Source organism: Sebastes fasciatus, chromosome 10, assembly GCF_043250625.1.
Source record: "Sebastes fasciatus isolate fSebFas1 chromosome 10, fSebFas1.pri, whole genome shotgun sequence".
In the NCBI taxonomy this organism is placed as follows: domain Eukaryota; kingdom Metazoa; phylum Chordata; class Actinopteri; order Perciformes; family Sebastidae; genus Sebastes; species Sebastes fasciatus.
Genome location: NC_133804.1, coordinates 14458286 through 14483179, shown reverse-complemented (window position 1 = coordinate 14483179; position 24894 = coordinate 14458286). Strand labels below are relative to the sequence as shown.

Below are 24894 nucleotides of genomic sequence, written 5' to 3'. Positions count from 1 at the left end.
CAGAGTGTTTTTCATTACAGCTGATTTCACCATCCACTCTAGCCTGGCAGCACCAGTAGTCAACATTATAAGAACCCAGAGATTTCTTTTACGAGACCTAAATTCTTTAGTTCAAGTGAGAGGTATTCCCACAAACCAGCAAAGGCCATCAGCTCCATTAATGGCTAGAGCAATACTGTGGGAGAGCTGGGTCCTTTCTCTTACTCCACTAATCTCCCTCCCTGTGTCTCTCTTAGAATTATAAATCCAATTGATCATAGCTCAAGAGACAGAACACGTGGCACTGTTTTTGCAGAGATAGGAGGGAGCTGCTATGATTGGCTAAGATCAGATGTTTCAGCAACCACCCCCCCAATGCATGGCTAGACTTTTCTAATCAGGAGCCACAGGCTGCTATTGATCATCTGAAGACATATCAGTGTTGGCCACATAGCCTGGTGTTTATTGAAAAAAAGGAAAGGGGGAAAGAGACGAGGCCATGGCGTCGAGCTGTGATCCTCCACTCCTAACACTTTCCCTGCATGTGACAAATCGGCTCCAGCTCCCCCTCACTAACAAGAGCAAAGGTAGAGTTTTGTCATGGGAGGTGATAGACCTATTTGTGGCGTCTCTTCACTGGTATACCCTCGCTTTAATGCTGCAGCACGGAGAAAGATCTGTTCACTCCTAACTCAGGCTTTAGTCGCTTCCAATCTGCACAGAGGAACAGCTTGTGGGGCCTTCTGAATACTTAAGTTCTCCAAAAACAGACTGCCGGGCATCTGCTGTGGACACAGCTCTTCATCTCAGCTAAATGCTGAGATATATTGTTGCAGTAAATCCACATCCCTTAACTGTCATGAGTAATGTCTGCCTACTGTTCTGACAAATCCCACTATCAGATAAACAAGTGCATGAGCTGCGACCACGTACGCGCATGCATCACACACAAACACAACCTCACAAACACTTGACCTCCATGGTAAAATGAAACAGAAACTCTCTGCTGAGTGCAACGATGCCTCCCACAAGAGTCTACGACAAACAGTTCATGTGTTTGGCCATGGTACGTGAATCTGTTATGCGCCTTTTTGTAATCTCACCCACACACTTGACCTCCACGCCAATTGGTTTTGTTTTGTTTCGGCCCAAGATTTCATCTGGGTTGCATCCTTGCTACATGTCACATTAAAACCCTTTGGTCTATCTTATCACATTAAGACACCTCCCTTCCCTCTGATCACAGCTGTGGTTCTTTGAAACTACATAATGGGAACTGAGTCATTTTCTTAAAAAGCCTTTAGCAAGATTTAAAAAAAAAAAAAAAAGAAGTGAGAGAGTGCCCGTCACATCACATCCCAGCAAGAATGAACTGAACTGCATATCATAACGAATGCTTTGAGTAACCTTGAATCGGGCCTCTCCCCTCTTATACCTCCACTCTCAAAACTCTGTCGGGAAAGCTTTCAATCCCATCGTCCAATTTACTTTGCATGGCATACATATTGAATGGATAGACTGGAGAAATTGAATAAGCCCTTCTTTGATCCTGATACAATGCACGGAGTGGGCATCCTAAGGCAGAGTTTTGCACCTTCAAGTATCTCCCTTCACATAAGGCATCTTTGTTTCCTAACACTCCTCCTACAGTACCTTCTCCTTTTTCACTACTTGTTTTGCCTCAAAGCACAGACCTACAATTACAGCCGATTGTGTTTGTAATGTACAAATAATTCACTAAACCAAAGCTGTTTTCTCCCTCTATCTCTTTCAGACAATGCTCAAGGACGACTCCTTGCTACTCATACCAAATGTGTTGAAGGTGTTCTTGGAGAATGGACAGATCAAGTCCTTTACATTTGATAGCCGTACCACTGTTAGGGTATGTATTCAATGTGCACATGGGAAAGGCAGCTGATTTTCAACATTATTCAGATTCAGATTACATAAAGCATCTATAATCCATTTTCATATTAACAATGAATCAAAGGATGGTCGCCCGTAGTGATGAACCCAGAGGTAGTTACCACCACCAAACTCTGCAGTTCCCGTCAGTTCTATTTCTCAGGAGCTGGTAAAGACCAAAACAGAGCTAGATAGAGAGTGACTCCAAATGACTGATCCTAGTGTGATGTTTGCTAACACACAACTTAATAAGGTGATAATATGTCAAGGTTGTGTTTACAGTTTGATGCACTGCCCCAAGTTGGCCATGAAACATCAATTAGGCCTACTGGAGGTTTAACATGTGATAGTCTAATCTCACTATAAAGCAAGGGATCTTTGTCTGTATTTGGGTATATCCATCCCATATCTCCACAACCGTTCATCCGATCTACTTCACACTTGGCGGATGTATTGATGGGGACCCAAGGGAGTGCTTTGTCAAATTTGGTGCAATTTGGACATGCAATTTCAATATAGACATGCAAGTTCAATATTAATAAACTTTGAATAAACAAGCAAACACCGTTCTGTTCAGCAGCAGGGGCGGGGCTTCAGGGCTCTGCAGACACAAGCATGTCGCCTGCAGCGGGCCGTTCACTTTTTATTGCTGGATGCTAAATAGACTAACATTACAATCGGACTTCTTCACTCCCCTGAAGTCACCACGAACGGACAGCCAACTGGAAACAGAATCGACCCAGAGTGTATTTCACCGGTCACTTTAACGGCCCATTAATTGCGACGACTAACATCTTTTGTTCCCTCATGGCTGGGTTGTACAGCTCTGGATTGCCGGTTACGTGATTGGCCACCGCAGCCTGACGTCTGGCTGCATTTCTTCAAAAGTCGATTCTGTTTCTACTTTTCCGCCGCAGGCTACCCCTACTATCCCCTACGCCCGCCGCAATCGCATCCCTAACGCACTACCCCCATTAAAAATGAATGGAAAAACTTTTTCGCCGCACCGCCTGCAGCTGTAGAGAGGGTGAAAAATAAAGCAAGACAATATTTGCCTGGGGTCCCCAAATCACTAATTCCGCCCCTGAAAAACACACAGGTTGTGGTTACTCACGGTCAGAAACATCAGTGCAATACACTTAGTGGAGGTAATTTCCAAATAGGCGGTTATAAAGTAGAGCATAGATTTAATTAGAAGAGGTATTTTACTGGCGGTAACGTTATTAGTGTTATAAGTTAGTATCAAGTCTGACACTGGGGAAATGGAGGCTTACTCATGGGGGAAGAACACACCCAAGTTGTGGCTTACTCACGGTCATGTTTTGAACGGGCACTGCTGTATTGTAAATACACGAAACATGAGCATATTATGGTCTGACTCTGTACACATTAACACTAACCATAAATCAAGTCAAGTGTCCTCACTTTCAAGTTTATCTTTAATAAGTAATTGTTTTGAGGAAATAAATAGAAAAATCAGCTTTAATTTTGTGAAACTTGACCGTATCAGTTTTTGGAGTATAGAATCTCAGTGATGTGATTAAGGCCATAAATCAACAAATGAATTCAGTCAGACAGAGGTCATTTCTGTCTCTATGTCAGCCTGTAAGATGAGTCTGACATCTCCAGGCTGACTCATTAAACAGACTCTATTAGATTTCACAAATCTCTCCCCTGCTCATGGAGGGAGAGTAAGGGTTGGGGAAAGGAGAAACACAGCAGCACTTAAAATGAGAGATGGAGGAGGCTACTCCTGTCAGCCTAATTAAATGGAATTTCAGCATAATAAGAAGGCCAAGATCAATAAAACAATGCCACAGATTAAATCAATGGCACAATAGGATGCCCATCTGTATGCCCATTAGACTGTCTGTCAACTACAGAAACTTTCCTGCAGTATTTTAGGCTATCTATAGCATTCTGAGACCTACCCAGGCATAATTTAATGCAAAACACACAGGTCAATACTGTTAAAACTGCAGAGACAGCTGTTGCTTAGGTTACATCAACAACGAACGTCAATTAAATTGTTTATGGAGAGCAAACCATTAGTGTTCATATTTTACAGCTCTTAATGAGCCTCACACTGAGACTTACAAAACCACAGCTACATATCACTACACTGGAATCCCTTTTAATGTCCATGCCTCTGATGTATTATGAGGGCAAAGAAATAATGAAACCTTATCCTCAGGCGTAGCCCACGGTAAGATGTGATAAACTGTGAATTTCCCCTCAAACAGTGTACATTTTAGAAAGAGATGAGAAAAGCTCTACATCATTCATAGATACTGATCTGCACAAGAGCAGACGTTTGCCCTGCACACCCACAAGGATATCAATTTGACAAACTATCCTATACAAACAAGGAGATAATTCAGGGTAAAAATAGGCTACATACACCAAATATATAGTTTTTGTTGCAGTACAATGTGTTCTTACTGTGGAGATGCATTTCAATCTCTTATCGGTTTCCATGTCTCTTCTTCCAGGATGTGATCTCCTCCCTGCAGGACCGCCTCTCACTGCGCTACATTGAGCACTTTGCCCTGGTGCTGGAGGCAGGCGGTCTGGACCAGAACCAGAGGTTGCATCTGCTGCAGGAGAACCAACCTCTGACACATGTAAGAAACACAAAAAAAGGAAAATGAGAATAAGATAAAACACAGTTTCAATTGATGGATGTGTTCACAGGATTAACGGTATGATAGCCTTAACAGCAACTCAAAGATGTGGCACTACTACCCCTCTATTGGTCAGATAAGCTGGCACTAAACAGAGAGATACTGATACTATGGGCATCCAATTGACACCACTACCTAAAAGTTGAAATTATAATTATTTCTATGAGATGTCAGATGATTCTTCTGATCACCGAAACTGTGCTTATGGTTGCAAATCACATTTCACATCAGTTTCAGCTCCGTCTTAGGTTGTATTTCTATTTCGATATTCAGAATGCAGTCTACCCTGTTCACCTATGGAAAATTGTACTGTGATATGTGTGACTAATGCCAAAGATGTAGTTGGTTATCTATTTGATATTGTCATATTCCCTCAGGTGGTGCACCGAACCTATTTCCAAGGGATGAAGTGTCTGTTCCGCATTTGCTTCTTCCCCAAGGACCCTGCAGACCTACTGAGAAGGGACCCCGCTGCATTTGAGTACCTCTATATACAGGTAAAGCAGTGGATTAAAGGGGGATTTACAAGGATGTCATTCAATCTTATGACACTGTTGGAGAGCTGTCTCCTCGAAGAACGAGGGCTTTGCCTACTTTGACTGATTTAACGGTTAGAAAGGTTGCATACGCCAGAGTCAGGCTTTAGACACAATGGCCCTGTTGCAAGCTTTCCAAAAAGGCTTTCACATTAACTTCAGATATCCAACAGCCTTACTTGGAAGCTGTCCCTGACAATTTAACTAATGATACGACTTAAAGAAGTCTTTAACAGTGTTGTTTGCAATCAGCTGTGTAAAAAAACACTATTTCAACATGTCCTAGAGTCGCAATGACGTCATCAAGGAACGCTTTGGCATGGACTGGAAATCTGACATCACGTTACGATTGGCTGCGCTCCATATCTACATCACTGTGTCCTCCGCGCGGCCCAATCAGAAGATCTCTCTCAAGCATGTCGAGTAAGTCCACAAACTAAATTAGCCTTCAAGTGAATTTATGAGAAATTACAGACAAAACGTGATGTATTGCATTTTTTTACCCCATTAATAATGCTGTGTACCATATCAGAGTCCCACGGTGAAGTTTGTTCATTCAATAATGTCTAAATGAGTAATAATTAATCCCAATAGTATTAAAAACTCAAATTACTCAAGTATCATTTTCCCTAGGTCGTTATGAGACAAAGAAATCCATTGCTTTGTGAAATTACATCCCTCCCTCAATTTGCTCATTTATTCTTCAAAACCTCAACCTAGCAAGTAATTAGCTTTTGCCATCACAACCACAGAAGCAGAACAGATCCACTGTAATAGACTTAGGGTGGCCATGTCGAGCTAGGAGTCGAGGAGGATGTAAGCTTGGCTCACTGTGTGTCTTCCCGTGGGACGGAAAAAAAAAACGTTGTCTTCTCAGTTGCGACATCTTCCCCGAAATCTGATTAACCACTCCGCTGTTGTTTTTCTCTTGTGTGTATACTCTTCCATCTTTCCCCTTGCTCTTGATCACAGAAAAGAGTGGGGACTCGAGCCTTTTCTTCCCCTCACTTTGCTTCCAACAGTCAAGGAGAAGAATGTGTGCAAGAGCCTGTCTCAGTTGCTGAAGACCTACCAGCATCCGCCACCATCGGGCAACAAGGTTTCTCCATCTAAAACATTTCAACACCAACCATTGCCATGACTGAAATATCTAAGCAATTTTTTGTGGAGGATTTGCCATTAAAACATTTATGAGCATTGCAAATACAAAGAGACCCTCTTACAACATTTCCATAATCTTGATTACTATTAACATTTAAATATCAACACTTTGTTGCATCTTTACAGGAGGTTTTAATTTATAGTATTCTATAATGATGTATGCTGGATAACTAGTCCTTTTTTATTAGTCCTTCATCTCTGTAGATGTAACTGTTGCATAAGACTTTATGATCCACATTTGTGGCTCAACAGTGCCCCCAGGAGGATGTGGGAAGTGTTGCTGGAGGAGGATTCCTCCTTCAAACATGAGCGTTTCTTCTTTATCATTCTGTTGATAGGTCCCTCCTCTCCAAGGAAAGCTGCAGTACATGCGTGTTCTCAACGACCTCCCGCCTTTTGGTGGAATACTGTTCCACACTGTTGGACTGGTAATACATGTTTGAATCTTTGTGTACAGGAATACACATGCATCTTTTTTACTTAAGGCTTTGCTCCATTCATTTTCCTTTATGTGTCTTTGAAGCTGTACATGTACTCGCATAAGGAACGTGGATTTTGAAAGGTATTATGTGATGTTCCAATATACTGCAGTATGTAAAGGCAAATAATTGTAAACCTCTTGTGTTCTTCTATAGGATGAGAAACAATCAGCTACAACACTACTTGTGGGTCCTCGACATGGCATTAGTCATGTGATTGACCTGAAAAACAACCTCACAACAGTTCTGGCCGAGTTCAGTAGGGTTGCCAAGATCCAGCTCTACCGAGAGAGCCAGGGAGTGGCTCGTGTGGAGGTGACAATCCATGAGGCCAAGGTATTACAACGCAGTCTCTAAATATGCACACTATAATTACATCTGATAATGGGAGGGCACACCATTATGCAGCGGGGAAAATATTTTGCATGCCATCTCTTTAGAGGTGCAGTTTCCATTTTAACTTTGTAAATGATACAATTATTGAGTACAAAACCATTCAACCGTTTTATACATCTTATTTCATCAGGTCATTACAAAATGTGCAGGCAATGCTCATTGCCTGTCCCCTAAATAGTCTCCTAATTCCCCTCCCTACCACCCCCTGCAGCCCTTGGTCCTACTCATGGAGTGGCCTGATGCCAGTAACTTTGCATGCCTCATCTCTGGCTACTACAAGCTGTTTGTAGACCCTAAACGGACCATCTACTTCCGGACCCCTGGTCAGTCTCAGCTGACCAAGGCAGGTATGTTAGAAGGCTTTTTGACTTGTAGGGGTTCATGTTGTACACGTGCTCTGATTAGGCAATATACATCAAATGTGAAAGAATTTACAGGAAACACTATTGTTTACTTAAAAGCTTAAGATGAAACATTCATATCACCCATTTAGCGTTGTATAAGTGTCTTTCTTTCAGCATCATATTAGACATTGTATGTCTGATATTTGGTAATCTTCATGTATGTTCAGTGTACATGGACATTGATCTGCTTTTTCATTGGCTGAAATCATTACCTGTAGTAACCACGTTATCCTGGAACTACCATCCCATGGCGCCCTCTGCTGTCTCTCTTCTCATCCCAAACCCGACTCATTGGAATGGGATACTCCATATTTCTTTTTCCCTAGATAGATTAACATTATGGAATTTTTTATCTACAATCATGAATATATTATTGTTCAAACATGAACAGATCCTCTGCCATCTGCTGTCTCAACCTATAGTCCACATAAAAGAAGGATCATCATACCATCACATTCCACCAGAATCTAACCCTCCAACCTTCAAACAAACTTCAACTCTCAACATCCATCTCTGAAATAACAAATAATCCCCATGTGACCACCAGCTGTCGCCTCTGCTTTCCCATCTGGATCTTCTCTATCCCCACTAGTTTTTAACGCCTCAAACTTTCCACTGCTTTGACAATTCTATCCTCAGATTACAGAAGCTCCCACCATGCTCACCCACGCTCTGGGGCAACCAGCTTGCCAAGTGGAGGGCGGCGAGGGGACGAGAGGGAAAGCTCACACAGGGAGTCAGGGTCTTCAAGGGCCCTAGTTCCGGCAGAGCCTCAGCATCTGGGCCTGTGTCATGTCCACCTTCGAGAACAACAACAATTTCAAGAGCTCCAAACACATGCCGAAGCTGAACTCGACATCAATGAAAACTTTATTTCCCATGAGCCCCCTGGGCGGCCACGCACTAAGTCAGACCCCACCCAGCAGAGTACAGAGGAAATAGCTGGGGTTTTAGAGAGCCCAGCAGTGGAGAACGCAGGATTCAGAATCCGATCCCAAACAATGGGTCAATCCCAGAAAACCTCACGATACTTCTGTGACTCCTGCAAAGCCAGACATAGGGCAGAGGGTCTGTCCACAGCATTGAACAGTGGGAGCTCGGGGAAACACTGCTCCAGTGCTTGTGCCTCCCGAGATGGAGGCGCTGTTGACCTCATGGCTCTACCGCCCCCAGGGAATGAAGAGGAGGACGACCCAGATGGTGGTGTAGAAAAACTGCAACCACCACCACCTGCTATTGCTGCCCCACCACCTGGCTTCAGGGACAACAGTTCAGATGAGGATGACTCAAAGAGAGGGAGGAAGGCTCGAGCCAGTGCCAGCCAAGGGGTCGCCTCTGGGAAGCTGGCTCAAGCCAAGGAAGATGTGCCTGTGACACTAATTGATAATGTGGCCACGAGAACAGTCCGAGATCATGCCCAGGAGCTTGATGATGCTCTAGTGTCCACCTTACAGGCACTAGAGGCTTTGGCAGCCTCCGAGGACTACCCCCATCACCCTCAACAGCCAACACAGACTGCAGGTCAACAGCCTCAGTCATGCCACGGCCAACATCTCACACACAGAATTAACAGTAATACTGATTCAATAGTTCTCCAAAGTGTTACTTTTTTATCAATTAATATTAAACAGTGCATTTGCCGTACATCATCTTTTTATTATCTTGTGAAATGGCAAGATAATCTCTTAATTTTGTGGTAGCAATGCATGTATAATAACTGCAAATACAACACAGAATTAAGGTAGAATTGTAAAGACAACCTCCTACATGATGCTGAGCAAACTGAACAATAACCTAAACTAGAATAAGTCAAGCTGAAAATGCTATGGATCAGTGAAGCAACAACAATAGCTGATAATTATGCAATGTTGTGTGTCTTAAAAACAAAACAAGCCCCTGTTATCAAAAGCAAACCTTTTTGTAAATGATGAATTGCCAACTTCATTTTTTAGATTTTATGAACATAGGGTAGAAAATTTGCTAGTCTTTGTATATTTCTCAAGCACACACATGCATCTGCATGGAAAAGCTGCAGTTCTTTCAGGTTGGGTGAGGCAAGCCCACTCATAGATCAGCCTGGAAGGGGGTTATAAATCTGACCCCGAAGAAATGATTTTGGGAACAAATTCAAACCACGATAATTTTGCTGTCTTGTGATCAGGATGAATCCACTCAACTGAAAATGGTTTGATAACTGACTTACTTCAGTAAAACACTAATATAACATTTTAATATTTCTTTGTTATTAATATTTGTTGTTTCTTGATTATCCTAACAGTTTGCTGTGTTGCCTTCCTCCTTAGGGCTGATTGTCTTGGCTGCCATTACACCTGAGTCGTCATTGGACTCAGGCCACGAGACCAACTCCTCTGAATTGACAGATGTTTCTGAGATGGTGTCGGCTATGAAGCAGAACCAGAACCAGGCCTACCTGCTGGCTCACCATATCAACAAAGAACGTATCCTCTGCCGCCGTGACTTTCCCCTGGCTATCCCTGGCTGCACTGCAAAGACCATAGGAACTGGGGCCTTCTCTGTGGGTCAGATTCGTGCTGGCTGTCCACCTAAGCAAGTAATCCTCAGCAAGACGGTTCCCTTTAAAGTCAGTCCAAGTCAAGACTCTGGAGTACTCAGTGTTGTGATGGAGCAGGGGGGCAATCAAGAGACTCAGACGGAACAGAAAGCAGAAATGAAAACACACTCTGAGTCCACCAAAGCAAAGACCTCTGATCGCCCTTCTAAGTCACCTGAAAAACTTAAGGCATCTGGTGCTTCACTGACAGCTCAAGTCAGTCGAGATCAGAAGTTATCGAATTCTTCTGGGGAGAAACTGAGCCCAAATCTTTCTGAGGTTATAAAGGGGAAGACAACAGCACCTCTTAATACAGACCCTAGCAACAAAGCCTTACCTATCCTCTTACCTGTGGACAGAACTGCCTCTGCCAAGATTTCTCCCACTAATATGTGCCAAGATGCCAAGACTGCCTCTATTGAGACCATGAAGCCTTCAAGCTCTACAGAACTTTTGCCAGTTGACGACCTTTTCTGCACATGCCCAGTGCAACAGGAGCATGGGCATCAACTAAGACTAAAAGACCCACAGGTTCAAAAGATAGTGGTGTTTCAATCCTCCTCCCCCACAGATGATGAGCGTCTTCGGGCCAAAGGCCTCCAGATTGCTAACAGCAAAGAGAATGCAGTGAGAGTAGGAGCAGATTCTAGTTTGGCAAAACCCAGCCCTCAAATACAAACCAAGTACTCCCCTCGTTTGCCTGTAAAAGCAGAGAGAAAAGAGGCAGTTGAAAACAAGCCTGAGGGTGCCCAGGGCAAATCCCACCCTGAGTCACAGAAATGCCCCATGAAATCCTTACCTATTTTAGATGATCTAACAATACCTAGCCCCTCTGTAGATAAGGTCTCCACTCTTCCAACCAGAGACTCAAAGAAGCAAGGCAGTGGTAAGGGGAAGTCCCAGCGCAGTGTCCCTTTCTTGAGCTTTAAAAACCTTCTTTCGGCTACGTTCCCAGCAAGAATGCGAAGAGAAACAGATGAGCGAAGGGCTCAGTTGCAGAAAGTCCGCCAGTATGAACTAGAATTCTTAGAGGAGCTGCTGAAACCCAAGTCATCCCAGGGAGAGTTTTTGCCCCAGGGATCCTCACCTGTGCCCTCCGGCACTCCTTGTGCCTGCCAGCTCCGCACCAGCCCTGTCCTAAAGGCACCAGGTATCTCTAGGGAGCAGCGACGCAGCTGTGACTGTAAGCGAATGTGTAGGGGCATGCGACTACCTGACACACCAGTTGGATCCACAACAGAGACGCAACACAGAGGCAGAGAGAGACCTATCTCGAAAACCCCTCCAGCAGTCTCCAAAGCACCTCACACCCAAGGTGCTTCAAGGAGACCACAGACCTTAGAGATCAAGACCACACGAATACGCTCCACCAGCCTGGAGTCAAGAGAGCCAAGGGGAGAGCAGGGTTCCTGCTTGCCCACCTGTACTTCTCAAACAGATTGCATGGGAGCTCCACAATACAAGAAGTTGCAGAGGCGGTACAGCATTGGAGAGCTGGATAACAGCCCTAGCACACCTGTGTATGCTGAAGTGAGGCCCAAAGCCAAGAGTCTAGAGAAGGAGATGGAGAGAGTGAGGGCCACTGGGCTGAGGCTCCCCACCCCAGTTGAGCCAGTCCACACTCAGTCTCACCAGGCAGAGGGGAAGGGGAAAAAGGGGGTGTTTTTCATTCAGGGAGAAGAGCTATTGCGTGAAAGTAAAGAAGGGACCAGCGAGGTGCTGCTGACCCTGCCCAGTGAGGACAGTGATGACAAGGATAAATGCTGCTCATTCTGTTTCTGCTACAGGAAGTGTGAGGCAGCAGATGAAAGCAGTGAGAAGGATGAGCTCTCATACTCCATACCCCTTCAGGTCCTTCCAGGAATGGAGCTGGACTCGCATACCTTTCCTGTAGTGAGCAAAACGCTCCAGGTTCTTAATGCAGAGGACTGCAGTGGGGAGGAAGAGGAGGAGGAAGAGGAGGAGCCACAGACACAGGAGATTGACCTGAGAGCCTGTGGTACACTGGAGGCGAGCCTGGCACGGGTACAGGCTCTACAGGGGAAATGTTTCAGCTTGCCTGACGGTTTCCTAAATGCCCAGTTGGATGCTAATGAGTTGCTAGCTATTTTGCGTCAGTGTGCTAACAGCCCACAGGCTGAGGGCGAGTCTCGTCTTCAGCCCTCACAGATTACAGAGTACAAACAGGAGCTGGCGGTGCGTTTTAAAGAATTCAGAGCATCTTGTCGACGCGTGGCAAGTGTTGAAAAAAGCCCGACACGTATGCTTGCTGTTGTCACAGCCAGCTTTCAAGTGTTGTGTGAACTAACTCAGACCTTCATCAAATTGGTCAGAGGGGTTCGTTCAGAAACCCAAAGGCTGCAGCTGTTGAGGAAAGTTGAGGAAGTAGCTATCAACTACACTTTGCTTCTGCGTGCGGCAGAGGAATCAATGGGACACTCAAGCAGCTTGCCGACAAAGACAGTGAGCCCTCAAGTTTCCTCCAACACCAATAACATGAGCTCACTCACTCGACCCATCAAAACTCTGCCTGCCCAGTAGGAACACATCTGGCAGGGATGTAATCAAAACAGTCCAGAATGTGGGTGGCTACTCTACTCCAAATTCATTATTTGTTTATTGTTTACATTTTTTACAAGACATGCAATGACTCATCGTCAGTAAAAATTGCAATGCAGCTGTTCCATCCCATGTTTACAGGCCCTGAGGTAGCCTCGTGGATCTTGTTTTGAAATATAAAGATACACCAAACTAATGCACAATGGAATAAGAACCCTATAACAGACTGGGTGATACAGGGCTAATCACCTCACATCAATATTCACAATATACATAAGTCATTATATTGTAATATTTTATATGTAATGTATATTTGGGTTGTGTCTACTTAGCAAATAATATAAAGTTTTGTGCAGAAAAAAGTGAAGAATATATTTGAAATGTATTGATTTAAGAGAACTATAAAGATTCTAATAAATCATCAGAAATAAATGTACGCTCTGGACAAAAATACTTCGGAGATCTCGTCAAGTAGCGACTTCTGTAAATTGCGTAGTCCAAAGCGTTGGTTGGTTAGATGGTGATGTGTGTGTTTGTTGAACTTTCTAACTGTTGTGATGCAAAATGGAGATCTCTGTTGGCTATGTTGACAATGTCCGGCGTAGTGATACAAGAGTCAAAATGTAAGTGACAGTGTTGGAAAATGAAAAACCGCTGAAAGACGAGTATGACATTTTAAACTATATTGACTGACAGAGGCCCGTTCTCTCACTATAACAGTGCAGGTATGAAACACACCTGTTCTGTGCAGACAATGTAGCAGAGACCCAAGTCACAGTCTTATCCACTGTACAGTAATGAGTGTCGTTACCTCACTCAGCTGTAGAGAAGGAATACCCACACTGTACTTATACGCACAGAGTGTATTTTACACCATCACTGATTCGTCGCTCACTTGCATCTCACTTGTCCTGAATCATAGTTTTAAATATAGCCATCCACTTGCAAGTGGGTAAGCTTATCACTAGAATTTTGCACAACCTCTGAAATTAGCTCTGAAGTTGAAATGTATCTTTTAATGTTTAAGTGTTTTTTATTCACCCTGCTGCTGAAAACCTCACTTGAGTCCACACCACCAGTTTTGCATAATTCATCACCTCAAAGCTAAAGCTTACCAGTTTCAAAAGGATCCTTTGTTTTTAATTCAGGTTTTCAGATGAAGTATAAACAAATTTGCTTTCTATGTGCTGTTATACATTGTGCAATCTAGCAAATATATAAGAAACACACAAAGTAGTTTTCTATGTATTTTAATAAAACTAACACATCTGTTTCCTGTCTGAAATCTTCTTTGTGTCTCATCCTCTTGTTATTCTTGGAAATTAATCAGAGAGGCTTTATAGATGTACTGGCCTAATATGTATACCGGACATACTGTTAAAAGAAAGTGCTGTGAAACCAAATTAATAGTGACAACTGGCCTGCCACAATACTTAAGATAAGAAACACAATATTGCTGTTTTTTTTGCACAAAATGTATTGGTCAGTCCTTTGGGGTATAACGTGGTTGTTCAATGAACCTCAAACTGAACTTCAAAGGTTTATAAAATACTGTATATGAAGTAAACATCCAGCCTCAAGGTATTTAACTGTTTGGTGGTAAGAAACTAATTTTAGGATACTTAGTGCCATACACTGCATACTTGCAAATGTTCCATATTTGACAAACACTATAAATCAATGGTGGGGGGTGAGGCTCTTTTAAATGCAACATATATTTTCTATGGCTTAGTACTGCTGTAAATTTGAGCCATTTACATCTTTTTATTAACATTTTCAGCTTTGATGATTATTTATTAATGTGTCTGTGTGTGACAATGTGATTAGCCCCTCCCCCCACCCCCCCGCCATAACACTTTTCATTTTACACTGAAAGTCTGACCTTCAATATCAGCTTTGTTGTCCTTCTTTTCTTGGTTTCAGAACACATTTGCTGTGTTTACAAGCACTCTCTTTTAGCGGTTTGTCCTTCGCTGTTGATGTGGCATTTTCCATAACCATATACAGTGTTTTCTCTTTCACTGTACTGCATGTTTTCCTTTTAAGACTTTCAGGGGCAGATACTTTGACAATTGAAGGTGATGCTGTTTGTACAGATAATTTTCCAGTTCTAAAGTGGAAAAAAACAGGCAAAAATGAAAGGCCGCGGTGGCAATATGTTAATGTTTTGCAAATGATATTCAGTATGGAAATGTATTATTCTACACTGTAAATGTAAATAGTAAGATAACATATTTGAGAGAATATGAAACACTTTTAAAACATTACCTGTAACATTAAGATTTATCCAAACTCTTCACTCTTTTGTAAAAAGGAAAAGATAAAACATGTCTGTAAGGTAATTATTTATAGTAGTAATGTAACATAGAGACTAATAGCAAAACATATATTTTAATGAGTATATAAACGAGTATAAAGCATGGGACATGTTTATTTTTATAAAAAAATATCAGACAATGTTCTCTCATCAGCACTTGAACATTTTGACATTCTGATGAACATTTTCTGTGGTTGTCATTGTTCAGTTGCTTTGCTAAACTGTGTGGGTTTGTCCGTGTTTCATTCACACGATGAGCCCGCCATGGCTTAATCCATTGTTTCTTTATGTGCACCTATTCATTCCTGTCTTTATTTACTGTCAATGATCTTGTCGTCACTGTGGTCTTCTGTCTGTGTACAAAGTTAACTCATGTTTTACGAGCAATAAAGTATATTATATAAACTCTTTCAGAGGATTTGGAAATGACATTGCATGCAGTGAACCTGCCGTAGTGGCAGGGTGTCCATTAGAATGACGTCATGTGAAAGATAAATTGTCTGGAAACGTCTCTCTCTGTCTGCTTACTGCTGCAGTTGCGTCATTCATTTGCCTCTGGCAAAAAATTATGTTGACTCAACAGTGCACACCTTGACAAAACACCAACCACAGACAGTAAAATGGTTTTGTGTTTGTTTTTAGATAGGTTTACTTAAAATGTTTTGTTTTCTGTGTCATTTGTATTATTGCTAAGCATTTGAAAAGCGGATTAAAGCTAAGCCAACCACTAGACATGGGAGCCTCTTTGCCAAAGACATTGCAATAAAGTTATGATCATTTAGAAAAATGGAAATAATCCACAGAACAATACAACTGTCTGTGGTTGTTAGAGATCTCACACTCTCATAAATGTACACATCAGTAAAACCTAAACATACTGTAATATGGCACTGTAATAGGTAATAGGCTGTGTTGACAGTAGACATTATGACATGTCACAAAAGGAAAAACACAGGTGTGAGTAATAAAAATGAATGAGGGTCTTGGTATTGTGCATGCTGGCTCACTGTCAGACTGTTGTGGCTTAGGCCTACTGGGACACATGAATAGATCACACACATTAATATTATTCGTAGCACTCATGCTTTTCCTACTATGACAAGTCAAAATGTCTGCTGTGAAAAGGTGTATAGGCTACTTACCACTTCTGCATTTTAGTGAAGCACATTTTGTTGCAGTCCCAAAGTTCGCCATGTTGTCTCTGAGGTCCTGAAAGGAGTGCCAGCAGGCACATGCCAGGGGTCTCTGCCAATATGACAAAGTTTAACTTTAATGACAACACAAGGGGAATGTGCAGTTGTGTTAGCTCTGAATCTAGAGTATGAACAGGCTACTTTGTATAAATCATATCCAACACCAAATATCTTAGATAGAGCTAATATGGACTGTGTCTTGACCTACATGTTCACTGCAATGCCCTCAGTCCACATTTCCAACAGACCCACCTTTTACATGGCAGACATTTTGACATGTCATAGCAGGAAAAGCACAGGTGAAATTGCTGACATTAACGATGGCTCAGTTCCATTAAGTGTCCCAGTAATCTATTCCAGTGAGCCAGCATGCACAATACCAGGACGTCCCCTAAGTGGAATTCAGCCAAATGCTATTAAATACACCTGTGCTTTCTTTTTTCTAACATGTCAAAATGTTTGCTGTAAGGAAGAGGACACACTTCCACGGTTTACAAACACTAACGTTGCCTTAAACGCCAATATCCGTGCTTTTTATGAAGCAATTCAGAAAATATACAACTTAATTGATGCAATAACGAGTACAACTCCAAGATAAGTGGCAGTTACAACTCGGTTTATCTGTACAACTATGTAGTTATTTCTGGAAGTTTTTATTGGACTTTATTAGTTGTAACCCACAGAAGACATTCCACAAATGTGTACCATGATCTGCAAATATTTCACAATCCACAAACATGTATTTTTGTTTTTGTATTGTGTAAAGTCACATTTACAAAAATACAGGGCGATTTGCAAATACGCATAACTTACTCTGTAAATACGTATTTTAAGGTTTACATGTAAAGTGATAAACACGCATTTGTGCATCTATTTTATACACGTGGAATGATATTTGCGCATTTGCAGATCGCTTCCTGTGCATTTGTTGGCCATCTAGGTTACAACTAATAAAGTCCAATAAAACTTCCATAGTTATTAGGAGTTAACTCACTTTAAGCTTATAAATAATTTGCATTAGCATGTGCAGGTAAACTCACATTAGTAGACTGTGCATGGATGTCACGCTCGCTCACTGACGTAACCCCCCACGGAATGACGTCATCACGTCGGAACGTAAAGTGAAAGCGTGCGCGCCGCCGCCCCCGGGAAGGAAGGAACCCGCATACGCGTGATGTGTGGGACATAATGGTGGATAGGTAGTGAAGGCTCCACAGCTCGATACGAGTTGCTCATCACGCTGTTCACATAATCCCCGTTGACCCGTCGACTCCTCTGACGCTGACAGCTCAGCCCTGCTCGGACTGAAGACTGGACGACGACCTGGACCGCAACAAGATGCCGAACATCAAGATATTCAGCGGTAGCTCACATCCGGACCTGTCTCAGAAGATAGCAGACCGCCTGGGTCTGGAGCTGGGGAAGGTCGTCACCAAGAAATTCAGCAACCAAGAGACATGGTGAGTTGTTGTTTATTGTTTAGTTCTACTAAAAAGACGTGTATAATCAGAGGTGTGTAATGGTGTAGCCTGGCGCCATGTAACGTTATTTAATTAGAAACGTGGTGTCATGGTGATGTTGCCTGTCGCGCGGTGTTGTTTGGAACTTGTAGTCCACACATGGCTGAGAGAACTCATGCTCACTAACTAAACCTGTCTGGTGGTTCTGAGACACAAAGACACATTATAGTTGACTAAATACACTGGAATTATAATTAGGGCTGTCAGTCGATTAAAATCAATCAATCAACATTTATTTGTATAGCCCTTTACATTAACCAAAAGGTACCCAAAGTGCTTTACATTAACATCAAGAAATTACAGGAATAAAAACATATCATAAAAAGGTACATAAAAAATGTAAAATATTTAATCGTGATTAATTGCATGATTATCCATGATTAATGGCACATTTTTTTATATGTTCAAAATGTACCTTAAAGGGAGATTTGTCAGGTATTTAATGCTCTTATCAACATGGGAGTGGGCAAATATGCTGCTTTATGCAAATGTATGTATATATTTATTATTGGAAATCAACTAACAACATAAAACAATGACAAATAATGTCCAGAAACCCTCACAGGTACTACATTTAGCATAAAACAATATGCTCACATCATAACATGGCAAACTGCAGCCCAACAGGCAACAACAGCTGTCAGTGTGTCAGTGTGCTGACTTCACTATGACTTGCTCAAACTGCATGTGATTATCATAAAGTGGGCATGTCTGTAAAGGGGAGACTCGTGGGCAGGGAATGAAATTAGCACCTGCCACCTGCCAAATACAGGGTACATTTTGGATGTCGCAGCTTAAAATTTCAGGTCACCTGCCACTATGGCAGATAGCTTTTCCTTATACTAAGAAATATTTTATCAAAAATATTCGAGTCGAATAAAACTATTGGACGGGCTTACAGTCCTGCGACAGCTACACATACCAGATTCTTTTATTTTTTTTGTCAGAGCATTTGATTTATTGATTGCTGTTGGGGTGTAATGATAATTTCAACGAATATAACAAAAAATGTTTCTGAAGTTTACCAACTCTAGCTTTAAGTTTACATGACACAGTCCATATTCCTACCGTCTAAACACATCTAAAGTGTTCTACATAGATTTCAAAAGTGGCAGACAAAACAATTGAGTGCCGGGTATACATTTTCAGTGACCTGCCACAGTAGCAGGTGAGGAAAAAACTTAATTTCAGACCCTGCTCGTGGGTACCCATAGAACCCATTTTCATTCACATATCTTGAGGTCAGAGGTCAAGGGACCCCCTTTGAAAATGGCCATGCCAGTTTTTCCTCTCTAAAATGTAGCGCAAGTTTGGAGCGTTATTATTATACGACAAGCTAGTATGACATGGTTCCTTAGATTTTCTAGTCTATCTTCACTCTAGCTTTAAAACTGAGCCCGCTACAACCTTCAAATGCGTTAATTCTTTAAAGAAATGAGTGCCGTTAAAACGAATTTGCGTTAACGAGTTATACTTTGACAGCCCTAATCATAATGCCATATCACATATCATATTGAGACTGTTATTTTCTGAGCCGACATGCTTCTCTTTTCCCCCGTTCAGCTCATGTTCAGATCACGTGCCATTGTTTACTCTGTCCCATCATCTGCTGCCTGCCACGGTGTGTTAACTCCATGACGCCGCTAAGTGCCGTTTGTCTTGTCACCTCTTCTCTCCTGGCAGCGTGGAGATTGGGGAGAGTGTACGTGGGGAAGATGTCTACATCGTGCAGAGTGGCTGTGGAGAGATCAATGATAATTTGATGGAGCTGCTGATCATGATCAACGCCTGCAAGATTGCCTCTGCCTCCAGGGTCACTGCTGTTATCCCCTGCTTCCCCTATGCCCGGCAAGACAAGAAGGACAAGGTGGGGGTGAGGGATATCTGTCTAATTACTTCTGTCATGCCATTTGCCATCCAGCATCATGACAAGAAGCCTGCAGCCATGTTCATTCGTAACCAGTTGACAATGCATATTTGCTTTCTTTTTGTTTGTTTTCCTTTCCCTTGCTCTGTGTGTTTTACACAACTGCACTTCCCATTGCTTTTGTTCTTAACTAGTAGCTATTTGCATGTTATTTACCCTCATTCCAACATTTGAATGACATTGCATGAATGGAATGCTTCACGCTTTTAACTAAATGTATATTAATTATTGTGATGCAAGACTAGATATCATCCAGGATTTTGTCATAAGTGTGTTATATAAGAATAAGTGTATTTTTTCCCATATTAAAAGTCATATTGGAGTTGGGCTGACTGTTTTAACTGAGCAAAATGAAAACAGAATGCCTCTGTGTTTAGCCATCCTATGTACACACTAGTGTTTTTTTGCATATCACCCATTGCAGTATATTGTAAATATTGAAAGCATCAATTGTAAAAATATTTTTATACTACCATTGTTGAGGTCTAGAGACTAAAAGATTGTAATATATAAATGGTTACTGAACGGCTAAGCTCTCAGTTGAGTGTTATTTTTAGAAACATGCCATGCTTGCCAGTTCACTTATTCCATGTGACTGATGCAATCTATTTTCATTGCAGAGCCGTGCTCCCATCTCTGCCAAGTTGGTCGCCAACATGTTATCCGTGTCCGGCGCTGACCATATCATCACTATGGACTTGCACGCCTCACAGATACAGGTGAGCAGACTTAAACAGAAGTGCATCTGATTCAGTAGCCTGCCATGAATCTGTCCTTTGGGTAATTTTTTTTACCTGCATTAGAAACCTGGCTTCCATAACCTAATCGCGATTAATCACACATTTATTATCTGTTCAAAATGTACCTTTTAAAGGGACATTCATCAAGTATTTAGTACTCTTATCAACATGGGAGTGGATCAAATATACTTGCTTTATGCAAATGTATATATTTATTATTGGAAATCAATTAACAACACAAAACAATGAGAAATATTGTCCAGAAACCCTCACAGGTACTGCATTTAGCATTAAAAATATGCTCAAATCATATCATGGCAAACTCAAGCCCAACAGGCAACAACAGCTGTCAGTGTGTCAGTGTGCTGACTTGACTATGACTTGCCCCAAACTGCATGTGATTATCATAAAGTGGGCATGTCTTTTCATTCACATATCTTGAGGTCAGAGGTCAAGGGATCCCTTTCAAAATGACCATGCCAGTTTTTCCTCGCCAAAATTTAGCGTAAGTTTGGAGCATTATTTAGCCTTCTTCCCGACAAGCTAGTATGACACGGTTGGTACCAATGGATTCCTTAGGTAGTTCTTCCTTCTAGTTTCATATGATGCCAGGGTCTTCACTCTAGCTTTAAAACTGAGTCCGCTACAACCCAAAAATCACAAGTTGCGTTAATGTGTTAAAGAAATTGTTGGCTTTATCGCGTTAACTTTTGACAGCCCTAGTTTATATAAAGGTTAACAAAGGACAAAGGGAGATGTGAGTCTTCTAGTGCTCCTTCCAGCAGGTAGTTCATGTTCAGCTCCTGTGACCCCAGTCCAAACACCTCCATTATCTTTTTACAGGGATTCTTTGATATCCCCGTTGATAACCTGTACGCAGAGCCAGCTGTGCTGAAATGGATCAAAGAGAACATCCCTGAATGGAAAAACTGTACCATTGTCTCACCTGACGCAGGAGGAGCAAAGAGGTAGGCCAGTAGCACTCTCCTTACTGTTGTAGGTGTTCTACCCTTGAGCATCTCCTCCAGAGTTTACTTAAGATTACACTTTTGTTGACTTTTCCTTATCTCTGACGAGGCTTTAATTTGACTTGTGCATTTACAGCGTTGTACACTTGGGCATGCACATTAGCTCAATCTCATGACCATTATGCTTTCCACTTTGCAGGGTCACCTCTATAGCGGACAGGTTGAATGTGGACTTTGCCCTTATTCACAAGGAGAGGAAAAAGGCGAACGAGGTGGACCGCATGGTTCTCGTCGGAGATGTGACCGATCGGGTCGCCATTCTAGTGGATGACATGGCTGACACGTGTGGTACAATCTGTCACGCTGCTGACAAGTAAGCCCCTTTCGCGCTAAATAAATTTGGAACTTTTACAGCATAACAGAAGACATGACCACCGGCAACTACTGTGGTTTCTATGATCCCGATTGTCAAACTAACTTGGAAAGAGATCATTACTGAATTCTGTTCATGATCTATCCAGTCATGTGGATCATTATACTGTTTCTCTCCCTTAGACTAATTTCCGCTGGGGCCACCAAGGTGTATGCCATCCTAACCCATGGCATCTTCTCTGGCCCAGCTATCTCACGCATCAACAATGCATGCTTTGAAGCTGTGGTGGTCACCAATACAATCCCTCAGGAGGAGAAGATGAAGCATTGTCCCAAAATACAGGTGAGGTTACAGCATTTATCATTTTGATTATCATTTATTTTTCCCCAGAGTCAAAGTGAGTAGCGAAACACATAATGATATAACAAGTAGCTGCATTTAAAGTAATATGAAATGGTTTGAGAAGCTAGATTTTGTTGAAGTTGGTATTTTTACTTGATAAATTACTTACAAAGTCATTCATTTTCTGTCAATAAACAAATCACCCAGTCTTGTTATATTCACAACATCCCGTCCTCTCTCCCTCCAGGTTATTGACATCTCCATGATCCTTGCAGAGGCCATCCGTAGAACTCACAACGGCGAGTCTGTGTCGTACCTGTTCAGCCACGTCCCCTTGTAACAAATGGTGTCTCCCAGCTACTGTGTGCTGTTACACCAAATATGAGAAGAGGGAATTCCCCCGACCCCAAACACTACCATTAGCAACAATGTTCTGCTAACTAACCATGAAGTAAAAACGAATGTCATGTTAGTACTAATGCTGATCCCCCCCGCCCCCTCTTCACTTGAGTCCCTCCCCCCCCCCTTGAGCAGTGTCCCTTCATGTCTGGGCACCAAAGCAATCGCAAGCTACCAATTTAGGCCAGCGTATTTATTGTACTTGGATAAATAACTGTTTATCCACTGTGAACTTTGTCCCCCCTTTCATAACATTTAGGTACAGAGTTTCTCCTGACCATGTCACCTCTCCAGAGGGCTGTACTACGAAGCCAGTATTCCCTCGGCTGAGAATCTGTATAGCTCGCTAGATTGACTATTGACGACGGAGTGACGCTATTTGTTGAAAGGCCTTTTTTTAATAGCCAATTTCAAGCCAAAGCTCTGAACAAAAACTGGTCCAGACCAGAAGCTTGTACTACAAAGCGAGTTCAACGTAACCATGGTATCTTTACGTTATCTGGCTTAGCTAACTCACAATCGCGCTAAGCGGTCTCTACGACGGATGTTATCAACTCTTTAAGTCAAGCCAGGGTTTCTCAATCTGGCTATGAGCACGTTCACATAAATTGGGCGGTGTTTCCAGCATATGACCAATCACAGACATGGACACGTCTGTTGTCAGCAGAATGGCATATTTTTACAAACGAAGAGCAAATTATAATATTAGACAAATAAGCGCATAATCCAGGCTAAAAGCAACACAGCTGCCAAATGCAGATATGACAGCTGGCAAAACAATTGCTGTGTAAATTAACTTATTATAATATTACTGCTCCATCTAGAGAACGAGTAGATCTGACTAAAATTACGTTTGTGCATTTCTTTAAGTTAATGTGTTGCTTAAATATATTCTTATAGAACGGAATAGAAGATATTTTATTCATCCCGTGGGGAAATTGTAAAAAAAAAAAAAAAGCCTACTTACTGCTTTGAAACATGTTTTTATATTTATTTTTTATTTACTCCCAAGTCAGTTTCACACTGCTGGGGTTGCAGCTGAAAGAATAAGGCAAAAATATAAAAAAATATACACGCCATAAGAATACATCTGAGCAAATTTTACGGAATACACACACGAAGCCTAATTATAGTCAGATTGTGCTCTAGATGGGGCAGTGATATTATAAGCCTATTAATTTACACATTCGGTAATTTATTTTCATTTTTTTTTTTGCCAGCTGTCCTTTCTGCATTTGTCAGGTTAAACTGCGTTACTTTTAGCCTGGATTATGACTTTAACTTCTTCACATTTGTGTTATATTATCTTAAGATCCGAGCTCTGATTGGTCAGTAAGGGGTGCTTTCAGACGAGTCGATCTCTTATCTCGAACATAATCTGCTCCAATGGCGATCAAGACAGGTTTAAAAGAGAGCCACCTGCGTAACAAGGAAAAGTCTGGCTTTAGGCTCCAAATAACTTGCTAACCCACTAATCTGGCTTCGTAGTACAGCCCTCAGGAGTTATTTCAATATGTTGTCAAAGAGCTTATATAAATATTCCCTGGCAGGTCCCAGTGGTCAGGAGAAGCATCTACCATATAAATCTGTTACAGTGCTTTTTGTTACAATGAGCGAGTGTCGTTTTTTCATGTTGCTCCTGTGTCCTCTGCTGTTTGAGAGATTATAATTAATGAAGTGAATGTGTATTGAACTAGTTTACAGTGCCACTGAAGCTCCACTCAACCCAAGAGTGCCTCAACAGTCTGAAACAGAATTACTTTTTTTTTTCCTCCAGTCTTCTCCTCCCCCCCTCCTATTTAGCTGTGTTTATTTTCTCACTGGATGAAGAACTTTCACGTGTCTTATCGGACTGTAAAAGATGTTCTGGCATGTTTCTTTCGACTCTTGAGGTGCTCTCTATTGAGTGGGGTTTGCCCAGTGTCCAGGGTTTACCCTTTGAGGTTCTGCGTTGAAGGTCTTTCTATATAGAGAAGCTCTCGGGTTTTGAGTTTGGGGTCTCTGCAGGCTGGAGCTTCCTTCAGAAATGTTCACCTGCTATTTTTTTTTCTTTTTTTGATCCTTTTGTATGTTCGGAAGAAGGATTTGTCATTAATGTGCATTTGTGTTTACTTTTTCAGTAGGGTGAATGCGTCAGTTATCTGAGGATGCGTTCTTAATAAAAATTAAATATGCGTAAAATCTTAAACCTGCCACTTGTTTTGTTTCTGGTATTAATGCATTACACCTGTAGACATATAACTATTTATAATTGCCTATAAGCTCAATATTATGAAGTTGCACACAACCAGGGTCAATGCAAAACATACTGTATTTATTGCAGTTTATTCCTGAGATAGTTTACATTCTACAGTTAAAAGCCCTTGGTCTATATTTTATAGGCTTATTCCACATTCAGTACTTCCTCACAAGTATTTACAGTTCAAAGTCTTTTTATTGG

At 41.8% G+C, this 24894-nt stretch overlaps 2 protein-coding genes and 1 long non-coding RNA gene across 12 annotated transcripts in view; 2 read left to right on the top strand and 1 right to left on the bottom strand.

The window, feature by feature from the left end:
• Positions 1-15402, top strand: part of frmpd3 (FERM and PDZ domain containing 3) — an 89809-nt gene extending 74407 nt beyond the window's left edge. For 5 of the 9 annotated variants that reach the window (XM_074648356.1, XM_074648355.1, XM_074648363.1 and 2 more), the window contains 10 exons: positions 1754-1861; positions 4377-4508; positions 4946-5065; positions 5391-5527; positions 6077-6203; positions 6604-6693; positions 6901-7080; positions 7319-7487; positions 8184-9116; positions 9848-15402. In XM_074648356.1, coding sequence (XP_074504457.1) covers positions 1754-1861; positions 4377-4508; positions 4946-5065; positions 5391-5527; positions 6077-6203; positions 6604-6693; positions 6901-7080; positions 7319-7487; positions 8184-9116; positions 9848-12657 — 4806 coding nt within the window. In that variant the 3' untranslated portion in view covers positions 12658-15402. The remainder of the gene's footprint in view (positions 1-1753; positions 1862-4376; positions 4509-4945; positions 5066-5390; positions 5528-6076; positions 6204-6603; positions 6694-6900; positions 7081-7318; positions 7488-8183; positions 9117-9847) is intronic. The other 4 variants (XM_074648359.1, XM_074648357.1, XM_074648358.1 and 1 more) reach the window with 4 other exon arrangements.
• Positions 15403-15539: 137 nt separating this feature from the next.
• Positions 15540-17342, bottom strand: LOC141775220 (uncharacterized). Its single transcript, XR_012595570.1, has 3 exons — positions 17226-17342; positions 16138-16237; positions 15540-16022 (listed from the first exon to the last, which is right to left on the bottom strand). It is a non-coding gene; the product is annotated as an uncharacterized LOC141775220 (long non-coding RNA).
• Positions 17340-24642, top strand: prps1b (phosphoribosyl pyrophosphate synthetase 1B). 2 transcript variants are annotated; one of them, XM_074648368.1, is made up of 7 exons: positions 17340-17645; positions 19389-19572; positions 20253-20351; positions 21216-21340; positions 21540-21713; positions 21896-22055; positions 22303-24642. In XM_074648368.1, exons 1-7 carry the CDS (start codon positions 17524-17526, stop codon positions 22393-22395), a joined length of 957 nt encoding a protein of 318 aa, XP_074504469.1. In that variant the 5' UTR covers positions 17340-17523; the 3' UTR covers positions 22396-24642. The 2 variants fall into 2 exon arrangements, with proteins under 2 accessions (XP_074504469.1, XP_074504468.1); XM_074648367.1 differs by having other exon boundaries at positions 17352-17645; positions 19389-19578.
• Positions 24643-24894: the final 252 nt, after the last annotated feature.

Excerpts from the sequence above, each read along its gene's own strand:
- prps1b (XM_074648367.1), top strand. The coding sequence starts at position 17,524 with ATGCCGAACATCAAGATATTCAGCGGTAGCTCACATCCGGACCTGTCT. Across the intron at positions 21,341-21,539 it reads GACGCAGGAGGAGCAAAGAG|GGTCACCTCTATAGCGGACA; the intron begins GTAGGCCAGTAG and ends TCCACTTTGCAG. Across the intron at positions 21,714-21,895 it reads ATCTGTCACGCTGCTGACAA|ACTAATTTCCGCTGGGGCCA; the intron begins GTAAGCCCCTTT and ends TCTCTCCCTTAG.